The 23,033-nt window shown below is 36.4% G+C and overlaps 1 protein-coding gene across 1 annotated transcript; it reads right to left on the bottom strand.

The window, feature by feature from the left end:
• Window positions 1-9,530: 9,530 nt before the first annotated feature.
• LOC142630458 (abietadienol/abietadienal oxidase) lies at window positions 9,531-22,037 on the bottom strand. The gene is made up of 9 exons (XM_075804454.1): window positions 21,785-22,037; window positions 15,300-15,627; window positions 15,031-15,180; window positions 11,855-12,112; window positions 11,662-11,748; window positions 11,114-11,192; window positions 10,350-10,471; window positions 10,067-10,194; window positions 9,531-9,781 (listed from the first exon to the last, which is right to left on the bottom strand). The coding sequence occupies exons 1-9, from the start codon at window positions 22,000-22,002 to the stop codon at window positions 9,670-9,672; spliced, it is 1,482 nt and encodes a 493-aa protein (XP_075660569.1). The 5' UTR covers window positions 22,003-22,037; the 3' UTR covers window positions 9,531-9,669.
• Window positions 22,038-23,033: the final 996 nt, after the last annotated feature.

The following is a 23,033-nucleotide window of genomic DNA, read 5'->3' as shown; positions in this document are numbered from 1 at the left end:
TGAATCATGTACTGGGATCCGTGCATCAAAGGGTGGCGTTCATATATTGAAGAGTTCAGAGGTTCTGAAGTAGTAGAAGGTTTTTGCTCTAAGTTCATCTACGAGGACTATAGAGTCTAGGGACAAAGGTTTTGTACTAGATCTGAAACTTCTCTTTACTACAGTGAATTGCTTTTTTGGAAGGTTTTCCCCCAGGTTTTTTACTGTGAAACTGGTTGGTTTCATTGGTTTTCCTGGGTCATCATATCTTGTCTTACTTATTTTTCCGCTGCATTATTTGTGACATGATATTGATGTTTGTTTGTTTTAACAAGTTTTATGCATAATAAATCTAATTAACAACTTCGGTTTAAAACTTGTTAATTATATCAACCGGGGTCTCAATTTCCAAACACATGCAACCCCTTTATAAAATATTCGTAGTAATACAAAGTCATTACTATAGACTGCCACTTTGTTGATTACTACATCTTAATCCTTGAGTATCCGGTTTAATCCTTTAAGTTATTCATCATATATTTATGAAATCCAATTTCTTAAATATATACTTTAGTAACTCCTTACTAAAGTGGTTAGGCCTAACTCTCTGAATAACCGAACACATTAAACTTATCTCAAGGGAATATTTTATATCTCCGTTAAGAGACTATGAATTCCATCTTGAGAATATATGTTCTATCAACACTAAATGTGGCTGCCCAACATACTCAGATTTTGACCGTTACTTTTGATCTCACTCCTGATATATCAAAGCAACCTACACTTCATGATATGTCCATTATTCTCTCAGGATTAAGAGTTCATATAAATAGAAGTCATTAGATTTATTATTTATTTGACTGTTGTTAGAAGAATAATAAATCTTACAGCGGTCTAGTTCAATATGTTTGAACTCGTAAAACATATCAACATACCAACTAAAAGTCTTCACTTCCATGATCAAGACAAATCATCTTAGTTGATATGGTATAGTCTTCGCAGATGAAATACCCAATTTCATCACTGACTACAAACTAAACTTCTGAGTTTGCAAAGAACTTGTGATTTATATCTTCTGTGACTTTTCACACAAATCACATACTATGCATCTCATAGACTATATGATAATGTCCGAATATTCATGTTACCATTATTTTAGATAATAATAAAATAACTTTATTAATCACAACATTAAGTCATACATAATGTCATACATAATAATGTACATAGCATCATACAATAGAATTTAAGGGCACTAGTCCTAACACCTTTGTCTATGAGGTCTTGTATCTTATGTTTGAGGCAAAAGCAATTGTCGGTTTTATGGCCAGATTATTTGTGGTAGTGGCAATATTCATTGAGGTTCCAAGTGGGAGGTATAGGATTAGGCATAGATGTAGGATCTAGAGGTTTGATGTGCCTTAGAGGATAGGTTTTCATATGTTTATGTGAGGGTCATTCCTAGTCGGAGAATTCTGAGCGAGGTTTCTTCGGGTAGGCTAGTGTTTGTTGAGGTATGATAGCGCTTCCATTTATGGGATTAGGTGCTTCAGTGGTGGTTGCGCCCCCTCCATACGTTTCCTTTTTTGGAGGCTTGCTTTCCCCTTTCTCCAATTTCCCATTATTGAGAGCATCTTCGATTCTTGTCCCACAATCACATAGTTCTCCAAATGAGCTAATAAGCAATGACAAAAGCCTACTATTATAAGCTGGAAGCAAGTTCTTGATGATCATGTTGATTTGGTCTTTTTCATTTGGAAAATTAACCATTCTAGACGCCTTGGTCTTCCATCTAGTTATGTTTTTGGAAATTGTTTCCCTTACACCTTGTCTAGTAGTCTCTAAATCCCTCAGAGTCACATTAATCATGGTGTTGAAGATGAATTGGTCCACAAATAACTCCACTAGTTCATTCCACACCTTATTTTTGCTTGGATCAAGGCTATAGTACCACCTTGATGCAACTCCAGTGAGTGAGAGGGGAAATGCATGCAAGGTTTGCTTCTCATCTAACCCTTTCATTTTAGCAATACTTAGGTATCTTCTTATGTGTTGCTTTGGAATCCCAGTCGCATCAAATTTTTCCACATCGGATATCTTGAACTAGGGAGGCATTGTAATAGGGGCTTTTGAGCTTACCCCCCCCCCCCATGTTATAAAGGTAATCATATATTCGTTGTGCCTTACAAAAGGCAAGTTGCATCTTCTCCATCTTTTCCCTTATAGCTACGGTTTATGCGGTGAGCTTCTCAAATTGCTTTTTTCTTTTTTTCTTTTTTTCATATTTTCGCTTTGTCCTTTTCATCCCATTCCTCCACTTCCTCCTAATCATGGATTTCCACATGTTCAGATTTGTTGAGCTTAGATTCCTCCAACCTAGTGAGATGCCCTCCCATCTTCTTAAGGGCCGCTCCATGTTCATCCAAGGCCTTAAGGATCTTTTGCACCATTGAATCTTCCACATAAGTAGTCATTGTCTCTTGAAAGGTTGGTTCCTCTTCTTAGTGTGTGTCTTCTATCTTAATCAAACACCTGTTAAGATATGTGCACTTTAGATCCTATTGTATGACATTATGTATGATATTATGTTGTGATTAAGAAAGTTCTTTTATTATTATCTAAAATAATGGTAACATGAATATTTAGACATTATCATATAGTCCATGAGATGCATAGTATGTGATTTAGTCACAGAAGATATAAATCACAAGTTCTTTGTAAACTCAGAATTTTAGGTCATAGTCGGTGATGAAATTGGGCATTTCATCTGCGAAGACTATAACATATCAACTAAGATAATTTGTCTTGATCATAGAAGTGGAGACTTCTAGTTGATATGTTGATCATGAATTCTCAATCCTATGAGAACAATGAACTTGATCATGAAGTGTAGGTTGCTTTGATATATCAAAAGTGAGATCTAAAGTCACGATCAAAATCTCAGTATGTTGGATAGCCACATTTAATATTGAAGGGACATATATTCTCAAGATGGAATTCATAATCTCTTAACGGAGATATAAAATATTCCCTTGAGATAAGTTTAATGCGTTTGGTTATTCAGAGTGTTAGACCTAACAACTTTAGTAAGAAGTTACTAAAGTATATATTTGTGAAATTGGATTTCATAAATATATGATGAATAACTTTAAGGATTAAACTGGGTACTCAAGGATTAAGATATAGTAATCTTCAAAGTGACAGTCAACATTCATGGAATATTTTAATGAAGGGGTTGAATGTATAATAAAGTCTTGGGATATAATTTATTAATAAGGCCTAAAGTGCAATTATATTTATATAGTGGTATTAAATATAATTAATGGTAATTTTGGGCTTGTCAAGAGTTGATAGAAATACCCAAAACGCATTGGAGTTAGTGTCTTATTTGTCCCTTTTGGTCCCACTTCAAGACACATACTACAGCCCAATTGGAATGGCCCAAAAGGCTAGCCCAATTAGATAATCAGTTATATATAAGGAGAAAAACATACAGAATTTAGTAATGTATGAAAATGGTGTGTATGTGCCACTCTCTTATTCTCCCTTGAACACATACGTATAAACTGATTGAAAGACCACATTTCTTGGGCATAAGTGGAATTGGAGTAAAGATTAAAAGTGTTTTCAAGTACTTCTAATCTTTGATTTTGAATTTCACCGCACCAAGGTACGCTCTCTTGTTCTTAAATTCTGAAATTTACATAATACATGTTATCAATTGCGAATAAAGTAGATCCGTTAATTACCCGCTGCGTATGTTTCGTATGTGATACAAACTATGTTTTTCCTACAGTACCTTCCTTTCTCTCGAATCCAAATGGGAGTAAGGACATGTTTTCTTGACTTTGGCGGTGCAATGATGCTTGAAAAGAAGCCCCATTTTCACTAAGTTTGTTTCCCAATTAAAGGTTCCTTTTACTTTTAGATGTTCTTAGAAAATTCTTAAGTTCATTTTAATGGAGGCCCAATGATAATGTCACTCCTTGCCCCTTGATTCATTAGGCTTTAGTCCATTTACAATAAAGCTCTCATCTTACTCGTATGGGCTTTCAATAGAATGTTCTTAGGAATTTTTCAATCCCTTGTCTCAAACTGCAATGTATCCATCACTTTTGGGCTCTTCATTCTTTATTCGTTATTTCAATTTCACTTTTGTAGCCTTTCTCTCAAAGTTCATGAAATTCTTATAATTTTGGGCCTAGGCATGCAACAAGGAGACACAAGATTAAGGAAGTTTATTTTGGCTTTATAGGACTTTGGATGCTAAGTCCATAGCATTTTTGTTACTTTAGGCCCAAAGTCCTCTTTTTCAAAAGGGCTTTTTCCACTTGGGCCTATGATAGCAATTAAGCTATGGTCTTATGAACCTTTCGAGTTAAGATATACCTTTGGATTCAAGGACAACCCTCTTATATATGAGAACTTCTTTTCTTTATTCCATGGCATCTTAGGGTATACCATAACTTTAGGGTCATCCCTTTTCATTCTTTACATGCTTTATTTTTTCTTTAGAATTAGGTGAATCACATGTATATGGTTAAATAAACAAGAGATATAAAGGCTATCCTTGGTGATAAGGTCTAGGATCTCTCTATTGTGCGTAGGCTCCCAGGGCTAAAGTGATAGATAAGTTGGTCACTCACAACTAGGTGGACTACGATTCCAACCGAAGGCCTAAGTGGACCCCATAGTGGATTGGTAGCAAACCTTTAACATACTCAAAGCCCATTATAGGTGATGACACCAATTGTGAGTTGGTGGGATGAACTTTGGAAGATTTGGGCCCGAATGGAGTCTTCCACCTTCCCACTCATCACCAATCGAGGTTAAGGGACAAAAATAACAAGTGAATGTATGTGCAACAAGCATTGGAAAAGCTTTTATTAAAGTTAAGAAACAAGACACGTAGGAATTAAATTCATCATCCCTAGTGGAGTCGCCATTGTGGGCACAAGGGGTTTTGGAGTCGCTACCTAGTTTTTGCAATGATCTAGGAACCATATATATAGCATCCTCTTAAGGTAGGATTATTGATCTTACTACTAGAGAAGGGTTCGGAGTTTAGGTACGCTCTCGGGAGGGTGTTAGGCACCCAAGATCGCCTAACCCTAAGGTTGGTCTATATCATTGTGTGTTGTTCCTTATCCTTATTAAAAACAATCTCAATACTTGGATCCTAAACTCACACACACTCTAGCATGCATCTAACATACAATCATGGCATCTTTATCTCTAAACAAGCATACTTATCTATTCATAAAAGCAAAAGAGAACCAAACACCAAAAGAAACCCTAATATTCATCTAGCAGGTGAAAAACCCTATCATGTATCTAAAATAAGGCAGCAACATGCAAATATCAAAGAATCATAAAGATTAAATTGTTTAATCAAACACATTCATGTTCATTATTAAACCAAGTTATCATACAATATGCATGTACATGTGAATGCCTGACTTACCTTACTTACCTTTTAGCAACATAGCACCTATGGCATCATAGATGGCATATGATGCATGTTCATGGTATCAAAGCAAGAAACAAGCATGAAACCCTAATCTAAGCATGTTAAAGATAAGCAAGGGTACAAGACAAAGGCTCAAATATGTATAAACATGTGAGAAGGGTTTAACCAGAGGCAAGACATGTGAAACAAACAAACCAAACAACATAAGAAATCTGGATTAGGGTTTTTGGGCAAGCACCTGCGTACGCAGCTAGAAGCTTGCATACGCATGATTCAACCTGCGTACGCATGCACATAGCATGCGTGTGTGGGAATCACTCAAAACCCTAACCCAGAAACCAAAACAGAAAACAGAGCACAAACACAAAAACCCTAATTTTAACAACCCAGCATTCTCAAAACCTAAACAAAACTATAAAAAAAAACCTAAGCAAACATATATAAATATAAGCTAAGAAAAAAAACAAGATTAAAAAAAAGCAAGAAAAGCAGAAAATATAAAGAAAAATTTGAAACTTGATACCTCAAAAGGAGTTCCCAAGCTTTGATTTTGATCGTTCCCCTTAGTCAATCTATCATAATTCAATAAAATAGTTATTAGCAATGTTAAACTAAAAGGAATGGGGCCAGAAAAGGTCTCAATCAAACAAAATTGACTTGAGGGTGTTTTGTGAAAAACTCCCTTTTGATTCACTATTTTCTAGTGAATCTAAGGTTTTTCCCATGGGATCTCTATGTGTTTTGAAAATGTACCATGTAAGGCTTTTTGTAGTGGAAAAAATGGGGTTTGAAACGACTCCCAGATGTTGTGGGATTCATTCCAAATCTCAGCCATTATTGCAGAAAACTTGTCTTTCTTATGCTTTTGAAACCCTAGCTACGTAGGTAGGAATGTGCCTGCATACGCATGCTTTGGCCTATGAACGCAAGCTGTGGCCCACTTACGCAAGCTGAGGGTCACCTTGGTCATTTTATTTCCAAAAATAGATTTTTGCTCATTTAAAAAGTTATACTTTCCATTTTAACACTCCTCAAGTCAATTTGATATATGATTGGGCTCTAAACTGGCCTTGGGGCTTCGATTTTAAGTATCATTGGGGAACGGGGGCCCACGTCATAAGGTACAAAATGCGATGTCTACACTAGCGATATGGTAGACAAATTGAATGGTGAAAGTGATGGGTGAAGAAATTTTGGGAAGGAGAGATTGTAAAGAGAACAAAAAAGGAATTATTGTGAGAAAGTTGGGAAAAGTATGAGGAAAAGAAAATGAAAAGGCTAAGACAAATAAAAGAGATGTGAAGGGAGGCAATGAGTCAACCATCAAAAAAAGCATTGCATTAATGAAGCGGAGGTTGTGTTTCAAAATAACTTCTAAACTAGGAAACTAGAAGAGACAAGCCTGTTCATGGAAGAAAAGGAAACAAGGCGGGGTCCACCATTTGAAAAACTCAAAAAAAAAAAAAAAAAAAGAAAGGAAAGAAATTTACATAAGTATTCGCATATGAATTGCAGGAGCAATCCATATGCTTAGGGGGCTGAATGTTGATGTCCATTTTTGACAAAGAGCCCAACAGCAGAAAACGACCAACAATAAAGAATATGAGAAGGAAATGAGGGGCAAAATGGTAAAGAAATTAGGAAACAAGGCCAGCAGGCTAAAGCAGCAAGATTGATGGCTAGCAAGCCCATGGAAATAAAAAGAGATAAAGAGGGAGTAAATAGGCTGAGGAAGCCCAAGGAATGAAGTAGTAAGCCCATGGGAATAATAAGAGGTAAAGAAGAAGTAAATGGGCCGAGGAAGCTTAGGGAATGAATTGGTAAGCTTAAAGGCCAATAAGCCCAAATGGGGAATAAGAGGTAAAGATGTAGTAAAAGGGCCAAGGAAGCCCAAAGAATTTAGCAACAAGCCCATGGGAGTAAAAAGGGGTAAAGAAGAAGTAAATGAACCGACAAAGCCCGAGGAATGAAGTGGTAAAACGGGCTGTCATGGTAGGAACGTTGACCAATAAGCCCAAAAAAGGTGAAGGACAAGGTCAGTGGGCCAAGGAAGCCTTAAGAAAAGGATTAATAAAAGAAATGGGTTGATAAGGCCAGATCAAATCCCAAGCCTAAGGGGTAATAAGAAATAAAGAGAAAGGAAAAACTGTAGCAGACACAATGAAGTGATATGGCAGGATTAGTGACCAAAAAGGGCTACGACCACAAAGAAGAAAGCATAGGCTCAGTAGGAAGATGAAAGCCTTTGTGCAAATGATACCTAGTCTAGGAAGGGATGAAAGAAAGAAGATATAAGTCAAAGAGCTGATACATCCTTCATGCCACAAAAGATAAAAATCAACTAGCACATACAGTAGAATCAAACAACGCAAGGGCAGCAAAAATGGTGTGAAGGCCAGAAAGAAACAACTTCAGATGAATTGGAGTATGCACAAAGGGCCAAGACACCACCTACTTGTACCTAGCCAATACATGGGAGGTGGGCCATGGGTCAATGTATTCAGAGGGTGTGGTTTGGCGGTGGGGAGAAAGGGGGGGTCTATTCTGGGGTTCATGCTCAAGCTCTTTTATGGGAAATGTCTCGATAGGATGGCATTTCGCCCAAAAGAAGTAAGTATGAGCTGTGACCATTTGATGGATGCCATAGAGGTAGGTGATGAGGTAGTTTAATCCTTATCCACATGGGTAAGATGATCAAAAAGTTGTTAGAAACAAGACAAGAGACTTTGTCTAGGAATGAAGAGTGGTGCAACCAACACACTCTTAGCAGAGGTAGTGGCTTGGCAGCTGGCAAGCTAGTGGGCAGTCCTGGAGGGATACCCATAAGGATCCAAAAATGGTTAAGGGACAAAAAGGGTAAATCCCATAATGGTAGATGATATAAAAAGGGGGTAGCCATGAACAGTGAAAAGGGGGGCGGAGGAAGTAGAAAAAAAAAAGTATTGAAAACAAAGGAATACACGAAAAAACTAAAGAGAAAAGAAAGAAAGACCGGAAAGAAAACAAGAGAGAGAAAGTGAATGGTTGGAATAGAGGCATGCATCAATAGACGGCATTTTCTCTCCCTCTTGACAGACCCACTCTCTAAAGATTGAGAATCATAGCTCAAACCATTTAGGCCCTTTCTCCAAAGTGTGTAACTTCTATAGCGGGAGCCTTTATTGAGGTTACCCGCGTTAGAGGTTGGCTCCCTTTTAGGGTTTGCTTCTGTTGAAATGTCCAGCCTATTATCTGGTAGACAAGCTTTTCCTTTTTTACTAGTCATTTTTATTGGGTGATTCGCCCACTATTCGGCTATTGAGTTATTTACTCTTTTTGCTGTAATGTTATTTCTATTTGCTGTATTATTCTGCCATAACTCTATTAACTATCTTCTCAGTATTAGTTTTATCTACTCCGTTTAGTATTGTAGTTATCCTACTATACTGTATTCCTACCATAATATTTAGTTATTCCTACTATGACCATCACCATGCCATACGCTCAGCCCACAGCATTTATGCCAGGGCACGTCTACATTGGCTTGGCTCAACTTGTGCATAAACTGGCCTGAAGCGTAGCCCCAGTAAAGCCAGTTCCAACTTTCTTACCTCAGACTAACAGGCTATAGTGCAGCAAAAAGGATTGAGGCCCAACAGTGCAAAAGGCCTACCAAAAATATTTATACCCTTAAATCAAGGGATGTATAATGAATTCACCACAATTCTCAACAACCAAAAAAAAATCACAACTTGATTATTATTGCCTTGTTGGAACAAAGAAACCCAAGAAAATGTATCTTTCATTAAATAATTGAAGCTTAAATGGTCTCAATTGAAAGAATAAAAATTAAAATTACATGCCTTTTTCTTAGCTACAAACTAAAGAAAAATTACATTGCCATGATTCCTAGTTACAATGACAAGACAAATTACATTGGAAAAGCACCATCTAAATCCATTAATCTAGAATCAAAATTTAAATGATAAGATGAGAAAGTATTAAGCATCCATCTCGCTAGATGTCTCCTAGGAACTAATGACCTACTTTTTATCTAAAGAACAAAATAAACTCATTCAACAGCAATTTCCAAATAATCCCAAATAAAATTTCTATACAATTTCAAACGCTTCAATATATTACATTACATGATAGGAGCTTATGAATAAAAAATTTATACATGATTGACAAATATAAAATGTGTATGATAAATTACGAGAACCAAAAAAAATAGAAATTGATCAAGTTAATTCTTGCATTTCATCATGCCTTTTAGTTAAGCGGATTTGAAAGCCATTTACTAATCGAGCGGAGGGAAAGAAGGACAACTGATCTTCTTTAAGTTGGGTCCACCTGAATAAAACATACATACAGATACAATAGATTCATTAATAAATTTATTTTCTCATCATCTTCACTTGACAATATTAGAACTTAAAAATTTATATCTTAATTTAAGTTGGGTCCAAAAAACAGTTACTCTGTTCTTTAACATAAGCATGACAGACCGTCTTATAAGTATTCTCAATAAAGCATTTAGTAATTGAAGAAAAAATGAGATACATTATTGTGCAGTAGATTAGATGGAGCTTATTAAAACAAAATTAGAGTATGAAGTGAGAGAAAGGGAGGAGGCACCTGTATGTAGTGACGAAGTAATGGAGAAATAGAGCAATTTGAAGGCGAGCCAACTCTGCTCCTGGACAAAATCTTGCACCTCCTCCAAAGGGAGCATAGAATGGGCTACTTCTCCAGTTTCTCTTTTCCTAAATTTAAAAAAAATTATATTGTAGCTTTTAATTAAACTTATAGGAAACTAACAGCCCTATACAACCAAAATAAGGTTTTTTTAAAAAAAAAAAATTATTATGATCAAAGTTCAAACCTATTCAAGTAATTGAGTATATCAGACTAATTTTACCTCATTTTGAGGATCCATCCATCTCCAAGGGTTGAATGTTAGAGCTCCCTCATACACATTTTCATCCAAATGAACGGCAGAAAGAAACGGAACTATAAAGCATCCCTTGGGAATGATATAATCTACGTACACAAAAACATTATTAACTAAACTTTTATTTTTATTCGGGTAAGTACTAATTATATATTATATTTGAACAATCTAGCAAAAGGAAAAGCCAAAATGTAAATAACGAAATCATAGTGGGAAATGACCAATGACTTACCAAATTAATTAATAATGTCTCATGACATATTTTCTAATTAATTAAAAACAAATCATACTAGGAGCAACCAATTGTGATTTATATATATATATATAGGCTACATTGTGGGTTCATGCATTTGCAATATCAAAGTAAATAAATACCTTTTTGAGCTTATAAAAATAAAAAAAAAAAAACATATATTTTTTGGGTCTAATATAAATAAATCATCAAAAACTCAACAAAAAAAGAGGAGTAAACTCATGTGTATATCCAAAAAAGTTAAAATAAAAAAATAATAGAGAGTATAATTTGAATCCACATATGAGTGTAATTGTAAAAAAAAAATTAATTGTATCATGCATATGCACGGGTTATACAATACTAATTAATAATAAAAGGAGATAAAGAAATGTTTACTCCAATATGTCATGGAAATAGAATTATGACGATGCTAAGGTCCACTCCTCCCATGTATTTACTATTTAACATTCACAAAGGTAATTTAAAAAAAAATTACCTTGGTAATAAACATCTTCTTTTGCCTCTCTCATTAGCCAAATAGCAATTCCCCCAAGACGAAGTGTTTCATCAATAACCTGTATGAAAGATCACCCAAGGCTCTCATCACACAGACACGGCTCATATATACTTATGTTGATTTTTGCGCTTAATATTGAAATCTAGTTGCCACGGAAAAAGCATCTTTGAGAATTTACTAAAACATGGATCATCATGTACGTACCGTATGCACATAATGCACTTACAAGTTACAAACTTAAAGTGATTGGACCAGACAATGAAGAAAGCTCCATGGAGAATTTTGAGAAAGTAGTTAAAAAGAAAGAGAAAAAGGCCTTCATTATAGATGTGATGTGAATTGTGATGCAAAATTTCATCATGTCACGCACAAGAAGCTACTGTTGTGTTGGAGACCCCATTTGCTGATCATTTATTTCCAAATTTTATATTTAAAGTAATTTTAGCTGTTAAAGTTTATGTGAGGTGCAGGTAGTGTAAGGTAAAGTAGATACAAGCAATGGATGATGTATCAATATAAATACATACGCATTGTGTGAAAGGCATTGCTTTGTAGTCTTGCCATGTAAGAAGCTCCTCTCCATTACTGTTACTCCTTAGCCCATCTTGTTCATCCTGCTCAGGCACGAAAAATGTGATATATATAGTAAGAGTAAAATTTGAACCACAATTAATTGTTCATATATATATATAAAGATTAAGAGGTTATTTATTTGGATACCATAAGTTGCTTCGTTGCTTTGGGACAGTGAGTGAGGAAATAAACGGCAAAAACCATGGTTTTAGCAGTTGTTTCGTTCCCGGCAAAGAGAAGATTGATAATGAAGTCTGCTACGGCTTCATCCGGCAAGCTTTCTTCCTCTACGAGTCTTCCAAGAACACCAATACTACCTTGCTGTGTTGCACCTGTACCTTGTAATTGCATTTGCCTGTGCATCTCAATCATGTTGTTTACCTTCCCAATTATTTTCTCCCTTGCCTGTTCAAACATATTACATCCATTCAAAGTTAATTAGAGTTAAGAGAACAGAGTTTGAATAAATAGCACAGTGTCGAAGGTCCAAATGATCCATTGTTCAGATTGTTACCTCACATTTGGGACCACAATATGTGCCATGCATATTAGCAATGTCCACTTAATAAATTTTGTGGTTAATCCTCTCCATTGTGATTTACAATCAAGTCTCTCATGCTGCTTCTTTGCAAATTAAAATTACAACGTCTCTAAGCATCTTTCACAGTGTTAGAAACTGAAAAGGATATGGATGGACACCCAAAGTGGGCATGTCTTTCTTTATACCCCATCCAAGAGTTATGGAGTAATGGTTTGGACCGTTACTCTACCCCACTAAGTCCACTATCCCACTCAATATTAATAGAGTGGTGTGTATAAAAACACCAAGAGTGGTATCCATTGAACGGTGAACAAATTCTGCATTTCTCATAGTGTTTACAGAATGTTGTGAGACTCTTATATTTTGGGTTATGTTTGCATTACTCTAGTAGTGTGCAACACCGTCGGAGAAACGTTTTTGGTTTGTGGATTATACAAACTAGAATTTAGAACGTGTTTGAATAGCTGGTCTGCATGAAGGCTAGCTCTAGACAGCGTAGAACAATCTCAAAACTCTTGTGTGATCGTCGGTTTAGGCCAAAAGAGGTATGCCGAAAAACCGATTGTGTATATTCCGCTTTAAATCTCTATCTCTTACACACGGAAAAATCATATTTTTGTTAGCTTTATTACGTGTCAAATCTATTTGTACTTATTCTCTTTTTAATATATCTTTCCTGGACTTTAATATAATTTGAAGTAGATGTACTTAAGCCTCTCCCTCAACATTGAAAAGCTGTATCAACCAGAGATCTCACGACCTGCAAGTAATCTGCAGGCGACTAGACAGCCTATGAGTGATACATGTCAGATCGAAGATCCAGGGAGACTGTTGGCATGACCATCTCGCAACCAATTAGCCTGTGACAAGGTCGTGAAATACCTACTGGCAGCTCTGTTCTTATTTTGATCTTCTTTTCAATCCATACCACGTAAGCCAAAACACACACCCTCTGTATATGTGAATAGGAAGTGTGTGAGCTAAGCTTATAAGATCAAGAGAGAGCATTTCTTCATCTCAACCCTTTTGTATGAGAGAGAGTGCCTTAGTCTAGAGAAACAAATTTTTATCATCTCTCCTCATTTTCTCTCATAAATCACATATCTTTGAGAAAAATTTGTAACCTTCAACTCCATCACAAAACCTTGAGTGTTGTGAGTTTGTTGAAGGTCTAGAAACTTAGTGAAGCCAAATCAAATCCAAATCCTTTGGTGGCTTTCTGTTGATGGCTCAACAGTGATGACCCAGGGAAGCTAGGTGAAAAAAAAGACTCGTAGAGTTGGTTGCTAATTGAAGCTTGAAAGGCTCAAGTACATAGAGAGATATAGGCTTGGAGGGTTTATAGTCATCCATTTACGCCCGGGGCTCGGGTTTTCCTCTTCCACAACACTTTGTGGTGTTATGTGTGGTTTGCCTTCTTTATTCTTTATTTCCTTTAACTTTCTATATTGTCATGTTTGTGTAGTGTAGTTAGAAGTATGGAAATTTGCTAAGAAACTTACACTTGGACTATCTTATTTAGTATAGTGTTAAAATCAGCTTAGCCGTAAAATTTTGTGTTAAGGGCTTTAAATATTGTGCTAGAGTGTATTTAGCATATCTCATATATATATATAGTTCCTCACTATGTAAAAATGAATCGATATGATCTTTTCATCTATATCTTCTAACAAATAACGCTGTTTATACAATTTTTAATTAAAAATTTAATTGAAAATGAAAACATTTATTAGATGCATCATTTAATAGCTCTTGTTGTTTAATAAGTATTATTCAAAAAAAATATATATTTTTAAATGTTTGAATGACTATATTTGCTAATAGAAATAATGATCAAAGATTCAATTTGATAACGTGATAATTAGATTGACAAAAATTAAACTTCAGCTACAAATTTCACAATTGAAAATAGAAATCTATACATTCTCGAAAAAAAAAAATCTACAGACTAAATTGACTTTAGAAATTAAAGGTAGGAAAGAAGCACATGATGAGGATAATATTGCCATTTCACAAGATATAATAACAAGAAATGGTACACATGGGAAGGATATTTTTGTAATTTCAAACCGATACTAATACGCATTTATTGAAATCAAATATTAAGGGTGTATTTGGATACCGCTTATTTGCTGAGAACTGAAAATTTATTGCTAAAAACATTGTAGCAAAATAATTTTTAAATATGTGAATAGTGCATGAGACCCATTTTTAATAAAAGTTTTGCTGAAAAAAGAGGTTTGTGGGTCTCGTGAACAGTGCACGGGACCCACGTGCAAAATGCTGGACGCGCAAACGCTGGACGCTTGCTGCTATCCAAAACGTTCACTAATATGAAATTGCTGAAATTGGGTATACTCTAAATAGATAGATAATTAAGTTACAAGAATAGAGTCAATATGAATTTTTTTTACTTGTACAAAAATGCTTATATATAAACTGAAAAAAAAAAATTGTATAGCATTGCTTTTTTTTTTTATATATATATGATCATGTAAGTTGTAACGCTATTTCCATATATACCATAGGCCTATCGGGCATTAATTTTTGTGCATTGAAATGTTTGTCTATCACTAGTATTTACTTCAGCCTCCGCCTTCCGGAGTCACTACTTTTTGCTTATTTTAATGGTATAAATGGTATGTCATATATGTGTTCGATCACTTAATTTAAAAGAAAAAAAAAATTCATACACTAGAAGTAGCAGATAAAAATTCGGAAATACGTACAGTAAAATTATATATATATATATATATATATATATATACACGTGTGTGTTTACCGTCATGGCAGAGTGATAAGCAAAACCCGGTAAGTTAATTGGAATGGATAGACAACCATCAACGAAGTCAGAGAACAATTGAGCCATCTCATTTACTTCTGAATCACTTGTAACTCCCAAGAGTTGATTAACCATTTGATTGATAGCAACCTGTGCTGTGTGTGTAGATACAATCATTAATTAATTAATTGATCAGTAATTAATTATATATGTGTGTGTGTGTGTTTGTGTATTGGAATAATACGTTTGATGATGATCTGATGACTTGCCTTTCTGCACACATCCTGGAGAAAAATGTGTTGATTGTTGTGGAAATTGGCCAAAGTTTGAAGCATAACCTTTTGAATGTCTTCCAAGAAATGGAATTTGATGAGCTTATCTAGGCGCATCATATTGGAGGCAATTGCATGTAGTTTCCTTTGTTGATCTCCATGGACCGTGATTACCCCATTTTTCCCCACCAAATCTCTGAATGATTTTGGATAGCTTGATTGGAATAATTTCCCTTCGTTTTGCATTACAAATCGATTGAAGCTTGGGTCTGCTGACACCACTGCCCATTTACCAAACAGGCTGCATGAGAATATCTTCCCAAACCTGCAGCAGTCCTCCAATTAATAATATTCACCTCCCATTAATTCACTTCAATAATAATTATGCATTTTCATTTAACAGAAATAAATATAAAATTAAAATACTAATTAATGAAATATAGTTTATTCCGATCCCCCACTCAATTATTATTGGTCATTTCATTTAAACTTTTTTTTAAAAAAATGATTTAACTCATTTACATTGCTAAAATATGGTTGTAATCAATGTATAAAACTCTTTGACTCTTGCTGCCTGTGAAAGAAGTGATTTGATAGGCAGAAGTGAGTCTAAAATATACAAAACTACCACAGCTAATATTAAGACTGCAAAGAAGTCTTGCACACAATTGGCTAGTGGTACAGCAGGTAGTGCATCTGCTACTGAGGCTAAGAGCATTAGACAGGCCACGAGGGCAGCAAGCAACACAGCTTTTGCTGATGAGGTGTGCCTTACTCAAGCAGTGGAGCTTGCATCGGAGAACAGAGTTAGCTCAGCAGTCTTGGAATTGATTGAGTCTGTGCCACATCATGAGCTCTGCATCTAGGAGTGTGGAGACAGTTAATTCCACAAATCCAGGAGTTAGTTACTTGGACTTGCCACGTGTATAGCTTCTGGAAGTTTTCAAATAACTGATTTTGGCTCCAACTTGTATAGTTAGTTATCTTACCTTTTGTATATAAACAGAGAATAGTGTAGATTATTCATTCATTCAGTTCATTTCAATCTGTATTTTCTTTCACTCTCATTGTAATTGACTCTCTCAAGCAATGAAAGATTCCAATTCTATTTAGTCTCCCTGTTTTTCATGGTATCAGAGCCCTAGTATGTGCTAGATTTGCTACAATTTTTTTTTTCTTGCTTAACAAACAGAGATTACTTCAAGAAATTGAATCTTGAAAGTTTTTTTTTTTTCCCTTCATTTCCGTTCAAGCTCATAAAAGGCATCAATGGCTTCTGTTGAAGGAAGTGAATCTGAACCTGTGCATAATCAATCCACCACGCGGCAAATTCCTCAATCCAACACAGAGTCTCATTCTCCCAATCAATTTTTCCTTAGTGCAAGTGAAAATCCAGGGAACATCTTAGTTACACAACCGTTGTTGGGGATGAAAAACTATCAATCTTGGTCTAGGGCTATGGTTCTAGCTCTAACTGCCAAGAAAAAGATAGGATTCGTGAATGGCAAGATTGTTAAACCTGAGATTGAATCTCCTTTGTACGAAGATTGGGAAAGTTGCAATACAATGGTACTGTCTTGGTTGATTAACTCCATGCATGTTGATGTGTCAAGTAGTATTATGTACCTTTAATGAGATCGCGAGGGAGATGTGGCTTGAGTTGCAGCCGTGTCTTTTCACGGAAATGGACCAAAAATCTATAATCTCCAGCAAGGAAATTTCACAAATTACTCGTGGACAATTATCTATGATGAGTATTACTCTAAGTTCAAGAAGATTTGGGATCAACTGATTCATTATGAACCTCTACCAGTTTGCACATGTGGAGCAATGAAAATCCTGAGCATTGCACACGAGAAATCTTATGTGATGAGGTTTTTAATGGGGCTAAATGAGAGCTTTGAGACAGTGAGGAGTCACATTCTCATGCTTGAGCCATTTCCTTCAATGAGCAAGGTGTATGCTCTTGTTCTCCAAGAAGAATCTCATAAAGGCATTGGTCATGGCTCTACCTTCACACCTAGGCCTGATTCAGTGGCAATGTATGCCAATGCTAAGGGGAATTCAGGTAATAGAGGTGGTCCTAAGAAGGAGAGACCTTTGTGTACTCATTGTAACATGCTTGGACACACTGTAGACAAGTGTTATAACCTACACGGGTATCCACCAGGTTACAAGCACAAAGGGAAGCCTAATTCCAATGCCAATCAAGTTTCTTATCCTCAAGGTCAAGTTGTGGAAGTACCTTCTAATGCAGCTGCTCAGTGCCCTATTTCTAAAGCACAATGTGAGCAATTGTTGGCTCTTTTTAACTCTGGACATGATCAAGGTGCTAATCATCATGTTGCAAGTGTTAGTACAAGTGCCGGTAGCTTCCTAGTATGCTATCCGAGTTACCGGTGTACCCGCCGTAACCGGTGTGCCTTCCACCTTGACATCCTCAGATAGTGCTTATTCTCCTTTTGTTGACACAATGTCAGGTAATCCTTTGATGCCTTCCTTGCAACATTCCATCTTTTCTGCTAAAACAGTTAATAGAAAAGCCTTTCAAGCCTCAGACTGGGTCATTGACACAGGGGCCACAGATCACATGATACATTCCATTGAATGTTTCACTACTATCACTTCAACCTTGAACACTTTTGTCAATTTACCTAATGGAGAAGTTGCTTCTGTTACTCATATTGGCATTGTGAAAATTTCTGAACAGCTTATACTACACAATGTTCTTTGTGTTCCTTCATTTAGCTTTAATCTCATTTCTGTAAGTCAATTAGCTAAGTCCACTGCTTGTTGCCTCATTTTTCTTGGAACTTTATGCTTTATTCAGGACCTTGCTCATTGGAGCACACTTGGTCTGGGTAGAGAAAGCAATGGGCTCTACTTACTGGACAAGGGCTGTACTGCAACATCTTTCATTGCTGCTTCTGTAAATAGTTCACAAATTCCCATCTGGCACTCCGCATTGGGTCACTTGTCCAATGCTAAATTGGCTTCAATAAAACCAAGTGATGTTTCTGGTTTCATTCCCGTTGAGAACTTTGAGTGTGATATCTCATTCCACTTGCAAAGCAAAAACGTTTACCCTTTAATAAAAGTTCACATTTGTCTCAATCTAGTTTTGAGCTGATTCATTGTGATTTGTGGGGACCTTTCTCAGTTTCTACTATTGATAATTGCAAATATTTTTTAACCATTGTTGATGACTACTCTAGATGCACTTGGGTATATTTGTTAAAGCAAAAATATCAAACACAACTGCCTGGAACAAGCTTTGCACTATGGTGGAAACTCAATTTTCTAAGAAAGTTAAAATCTTAAGATCTGACAATGGGACTGAGTTCATCATGAAAGATTTTTTTGCTAAAAAAGGCATCTTGCATCATTTAAGTTGTGTTGAAACACCTCAACAAAATGCAATTGTTGAGAGGAAACACCAACACATCTTAAATGTGGCAAGAGCTCTCATGTTTCAATCCTATTTGCCTTTGCATTTGTGGGGTCATGCTATACTAGCAGCTGTCTATTTGATCAATAGAATCCCTTCATCTGCTTTGTCAAATCAAATTCCTTTTGAGGTTTTATTTGGTCATTCTCCTAGCTATGCACATTTAAGAGTTTTTGGTTGCCTATGTTTTGCTTCCACCCTTTCTAATCATAGGTCTAAATTTGCTCCTAGAGCTGTTAAATGTGTTTTTTTGGGATATCCTTTTGGGGTCAAAGGATATAAGGTTCTAGATTTGTCCAACAATAAGGTGTTTTTGTCTAGGGATGTGGTTTTTCATGAGCATTCTTTCCCCTTTGCTTCTGTTTCACCCTCTATTGCAGATCCTTTTCTTCACTCTGATGTTGCAGCTCCTTGTCCTACTGGTATTGATAACTTTGTTACTCCCATTAGCATCTCTGATCCATCTGCCTTGGAAGTTGCTGATTCTCCATCTCCTTCTTTTCAGTTTACTCCTAATGATTTACCTTCTTCCCACCTTCCTTCTTCTAGTCCTATACAGTGCTCGTTCTTGATCCTATGCCTTCTTCTCCTTCACCGCTTGCTTAAGTGCCTGGTGCCTTCCGAGAAAGTCTCCGCTAGAGATATCGACCTCCCGCATATTTGCAGGACTATGCTTGTGCTACTATTGCAGTGGTGCTCCTTATGACATTGGTCAATGTCTTACTTATTCTCATTTAGAGCCATGCTATCATTCTTACTTGCTAGTAGCTATGTCCACCCCCAAAGAACTCCGCCACTTTTTCCCAAGCCGTTCAGATCCACTTTGGAGGGGTCGCCATGGACAAAGAAATTCAAGCCCTCGAGCCGAATAACACTTGGGTTGTCACTACCTTGCCTCCCGGTAAAACTCCCATTGGGCCTGCAAATGGGTTTACAAAGTCAAGCTTAACCCGTATGGGAGTGTTGAAAGATTCAAAGCCGGCTAGTTGCTAAAGGATACACTCAAAGGGAAGGGCTTGATTTCCTTGAAACTTTCTCTCCGCCTTGCTAAGATGGGTTAGAGTCTTGCTTGCTCTTGCCGCACCAAGCAAAGTGGCCTTTACACCAATTAGACATCAATAATGCTTTTTACATGGGGATTTAGATGAAGAAGTCTACATAACATTGCCCCCTGGTTTTCACAAGAAGGGGAGTGTGTCTCGGCCTCTTCTCTTGCCTCTTCTAATGTTCCTAAGGTGTGTAAATTGGTTAAGTCCTCTATGGATCGAGGCAAGCTTCAAGGCGGTGGTACACTAAGTTGTCAAGAACAATCAAGGAGCTTGGTTTTGTTGATCACAAGTGATCATTCTCTATTTGTCCATAGCAAAGGATCTTTGTTCACTGCTCTACTTGTATATGTTGATGATATGGTAATCAACGGCAATGATCTCACTTGTGTTGCTTCTCTCAAATCTGTTTTGGATCAGAAGTTTGGTATTAAGGATTTAGGGTCACTCAAGTATTTCTTGGGTTTGGAAATTGCAAGAAACAAGACTGGGATCAGTTTAAGCCAAAGGAAGTATGCCTTGGAAGTCCTAGAAGAAACTATGACAGATGTAAACTGGGCACCAAAGCCCAATGGAACAGCACTAAGTTATCTAAGGATAGTGGAGACTTGCTTTCTAATCCAGTGGCAAGATAGAAGGCTTATAGGCAAGCTTATGTACTTGACCTTAAGCAAAGCCGGTATATAACATATGCAAGGCATAGGCTTAGCCAATTCTTGGCAACCTAGAGCACCACACATGAAGGCAAAATCTAGAATCCTTCAATACATCAAAGGGACACTGGTCAAGGAGTTTTCTTCCCCACCGAATCCGATCTACATCTAAAGGCATACTCTGTGATGCCGACCGGGCAGGTGCCCCGACACAAGAAAGTCTCTAATGTGCTATTGTGTGTTCCTTGGAGATGCTTTAGTGTCTTGGAGATCTAAGAACCAAAGCATTGTGTCTCGATCCAAAGGTGTAGGCAGTAACATGTGGCCATGGCAACAACCACCGTGAATTGACTTGGATTTTGCATTTGCTACAAGATTTACATGTCAACCATGATAAGCCTCAAGCTTCGATGTATCAGGACAACCAGTGCCGCAATCCATATAGCGAAGAATCCAAGTGTTTCATGAAAGATCAAAACACATAGAAGCCGATCGTCATACTTGTCGTGAATAGAATCCTTGATGGTACACTCAAAACCTTCTATGTTTCAACTAAAAACCAACTAGCCATGTTTTTACCAAGGCCTTGGGAGTGGAAAGTTTCTTAAGGTTGATAAAAAGGTTGGGAATTATCAATATTTTTGCTTCTAAGGTGGAAAATCCCTATACCGATGTAATCGATCACAAGGCAAGAGATATACTCGAGGGGAGTATTAAGATCGCAAAGAAGTCTTGCACACAATTGGCTAGTGGTACATGAGTGCATCCGTGCTACCGAGGCTAAGAGCATTAGACAGCCACGAGGGCAAAGAAGCAACACGGCCTTTGCCGATGAGGTGTGCCTTACTCAGCGTGGAGCTTGCATCGGAGAACGAGTTAGCTCGGCCAGCCTTGGAATTGATTGAGTCTGTGCCACATCATGAGCTCTGCATCTAGGAGTGTGGAGACAGTTAATTCCACAAATCCAGGAGTTAGTTACTTGGACTTGCCACGTGTATAGCTTCTGGAAGTTTTCAAATAACTGATTTTGGCTCCAACTTGTATAGTTAGTTATCTTACCTTTTGTATATAAACAGAGAATAGTGTAGATTATTCATTCATTCAGTTCATTTCAATCTGTATTTTCTTTCACTCTCATTGTAATTGACTCTCTCAAGCAATGAAAGATTCCAATTCTATTTAGTCTCCCTGTTTTTCAGCTAACATGACTTCTAATCTTCTATCATATATATAGCTAGACAATGTAAATTTAGCCAAACCTAGCTAGTTCTTAAATCAAGTGCAAAAGTTTAAGAGATACATTGTAGTTTCTATTGCATTAATTAATGTACTTACCTTTTGACCTGTTCTTCGACAAACCTAGGAGGATGAGAACTTGCAACAGCATTGTACCAGTTGAAGCTATCACCAACTAAAGGCCAGCCTCTTCTTCCAGGCGGCAATCTGTATTTTCTTTTCTCTACCTTCTTATTTCTTGACCATTTTGTGAGAAAAACAATGAACAATAGCATAGCAAGCATACAAGGCCATAGTCCTGGAAAAATCTCTCTCATCTTCTCTAAGGAAAAACGGAAGAGGGAGAGAGAGATAGAGGTCACTGAAACCTGCCAGAACAATTTATCATTGATAGTAAGTTCGATTTAAAAATCACTAGCACAACATTAAGGCAAATTAAAAAATATATATATATATATATAATAACGAATACAAAGAGTACTGATATTCATCGTTGACCTAATTAATTAAGTTTCCAGGTTTAGTAGAGCCACGTCGTAGAATTTTCTAATAACTTATTCTTAGCTAGATGCTATTTAAAAACTCAAAACTCAAAAAAAAAAAAAGGCTAGATGCTATTTTGTACAAGTTAGAATCTAAAGACTTAGTCATTGCAATGTCAAGTTCCAAATACAAAAGTAATTATGTCATTCTCTATAAGATATGATTCACATTTTCCATCTGTAAAGAGAATGACCTTTCTACTAATATATGCATGCCAAGCATATACATATATTGTTGATTTTGCTAAAAAATATATAAGACTTGCCTCACGGAAGAGAAAATTTAAATGAAATGCAAGCTTATTAGTCTTACCTATGAAGATTAATGTTATTTATATGTGGAAGAGAGGGAACAAATTTCTTTTCCCAAGCTCAATATTCTTCTTGACAAGAAACGGTTGATGAAAAACTAAGAAACAAAACAAAAATGATAATAAGAGAGGAGCTTGACACACCTTGTTATGAACGATAGCTCAATTGCATGATATAGGGATTCCAGGTAAAACTTGAAGAATTCAAAGTCAGAATACGTTTTTCTCTGCTTCTTAGAGTTAATAACACAGAATATGCTTTTATTACAACATGTGCATAACAAGGAAAACGTATTATGATTGTCGAAACTAAGAATGGCCCAACCCCAACCCCTAAGAATGCTAATAATAATTATATCTCTCTTAACTGTTTTCTTCAACTGCGAAAGCATAATATCACGGGAGTGATCTTTAAGTTAAGGAAATCCTCACTAACATAAAGTTAGCACTAGTTTGACACTCTTTGTGTTTTATTTATTCCTAGGCAATTAATAT

Source organism: Castanea sativa, chromosome 4, assembly GCF_040712315.1.
Source record: "Castanea sativa cultivar Marrone di Chiusa Pesio chromosome 4, ASM4071231v1".
In the NCBI taxonomy this organism is placed as follows: Eukaryota; Viridiplantae; Streptophyta; class Magnoliopsida; order Fagales; family Fagaceae; genus Castanea; species Castanea sativa.
Note: the sequence above shows the minus strand (reverse complement) of the source record. Positions and strands in the feature narration are given on the sequence as shown.

Bases quoted from the DNA above. Each gene is read 5' to 3' on its own strand.
- LOC142630458 (XM_075804454.1), bottom strand. From the start codon at position 22,002: ATGAGAGAGATTTTTCCAGGACTATGGCCTTGTATGCTTGCTATGCTA. The intron at 15,628-21,784 runs GTAAGTACATTA...GGACTGCTGCAG, and splicing joins GTCGAAGAACAGGTCAAAAG to GTTTGGGAAGATATTCTCAT. The intron at 9,782-10,066 runs GTGCCTCCTCCC...TGTTTTATTCAG, and splicing joins TACTTCGTCACTACATACAG to GTGGACCCAACTTAAAGAAG.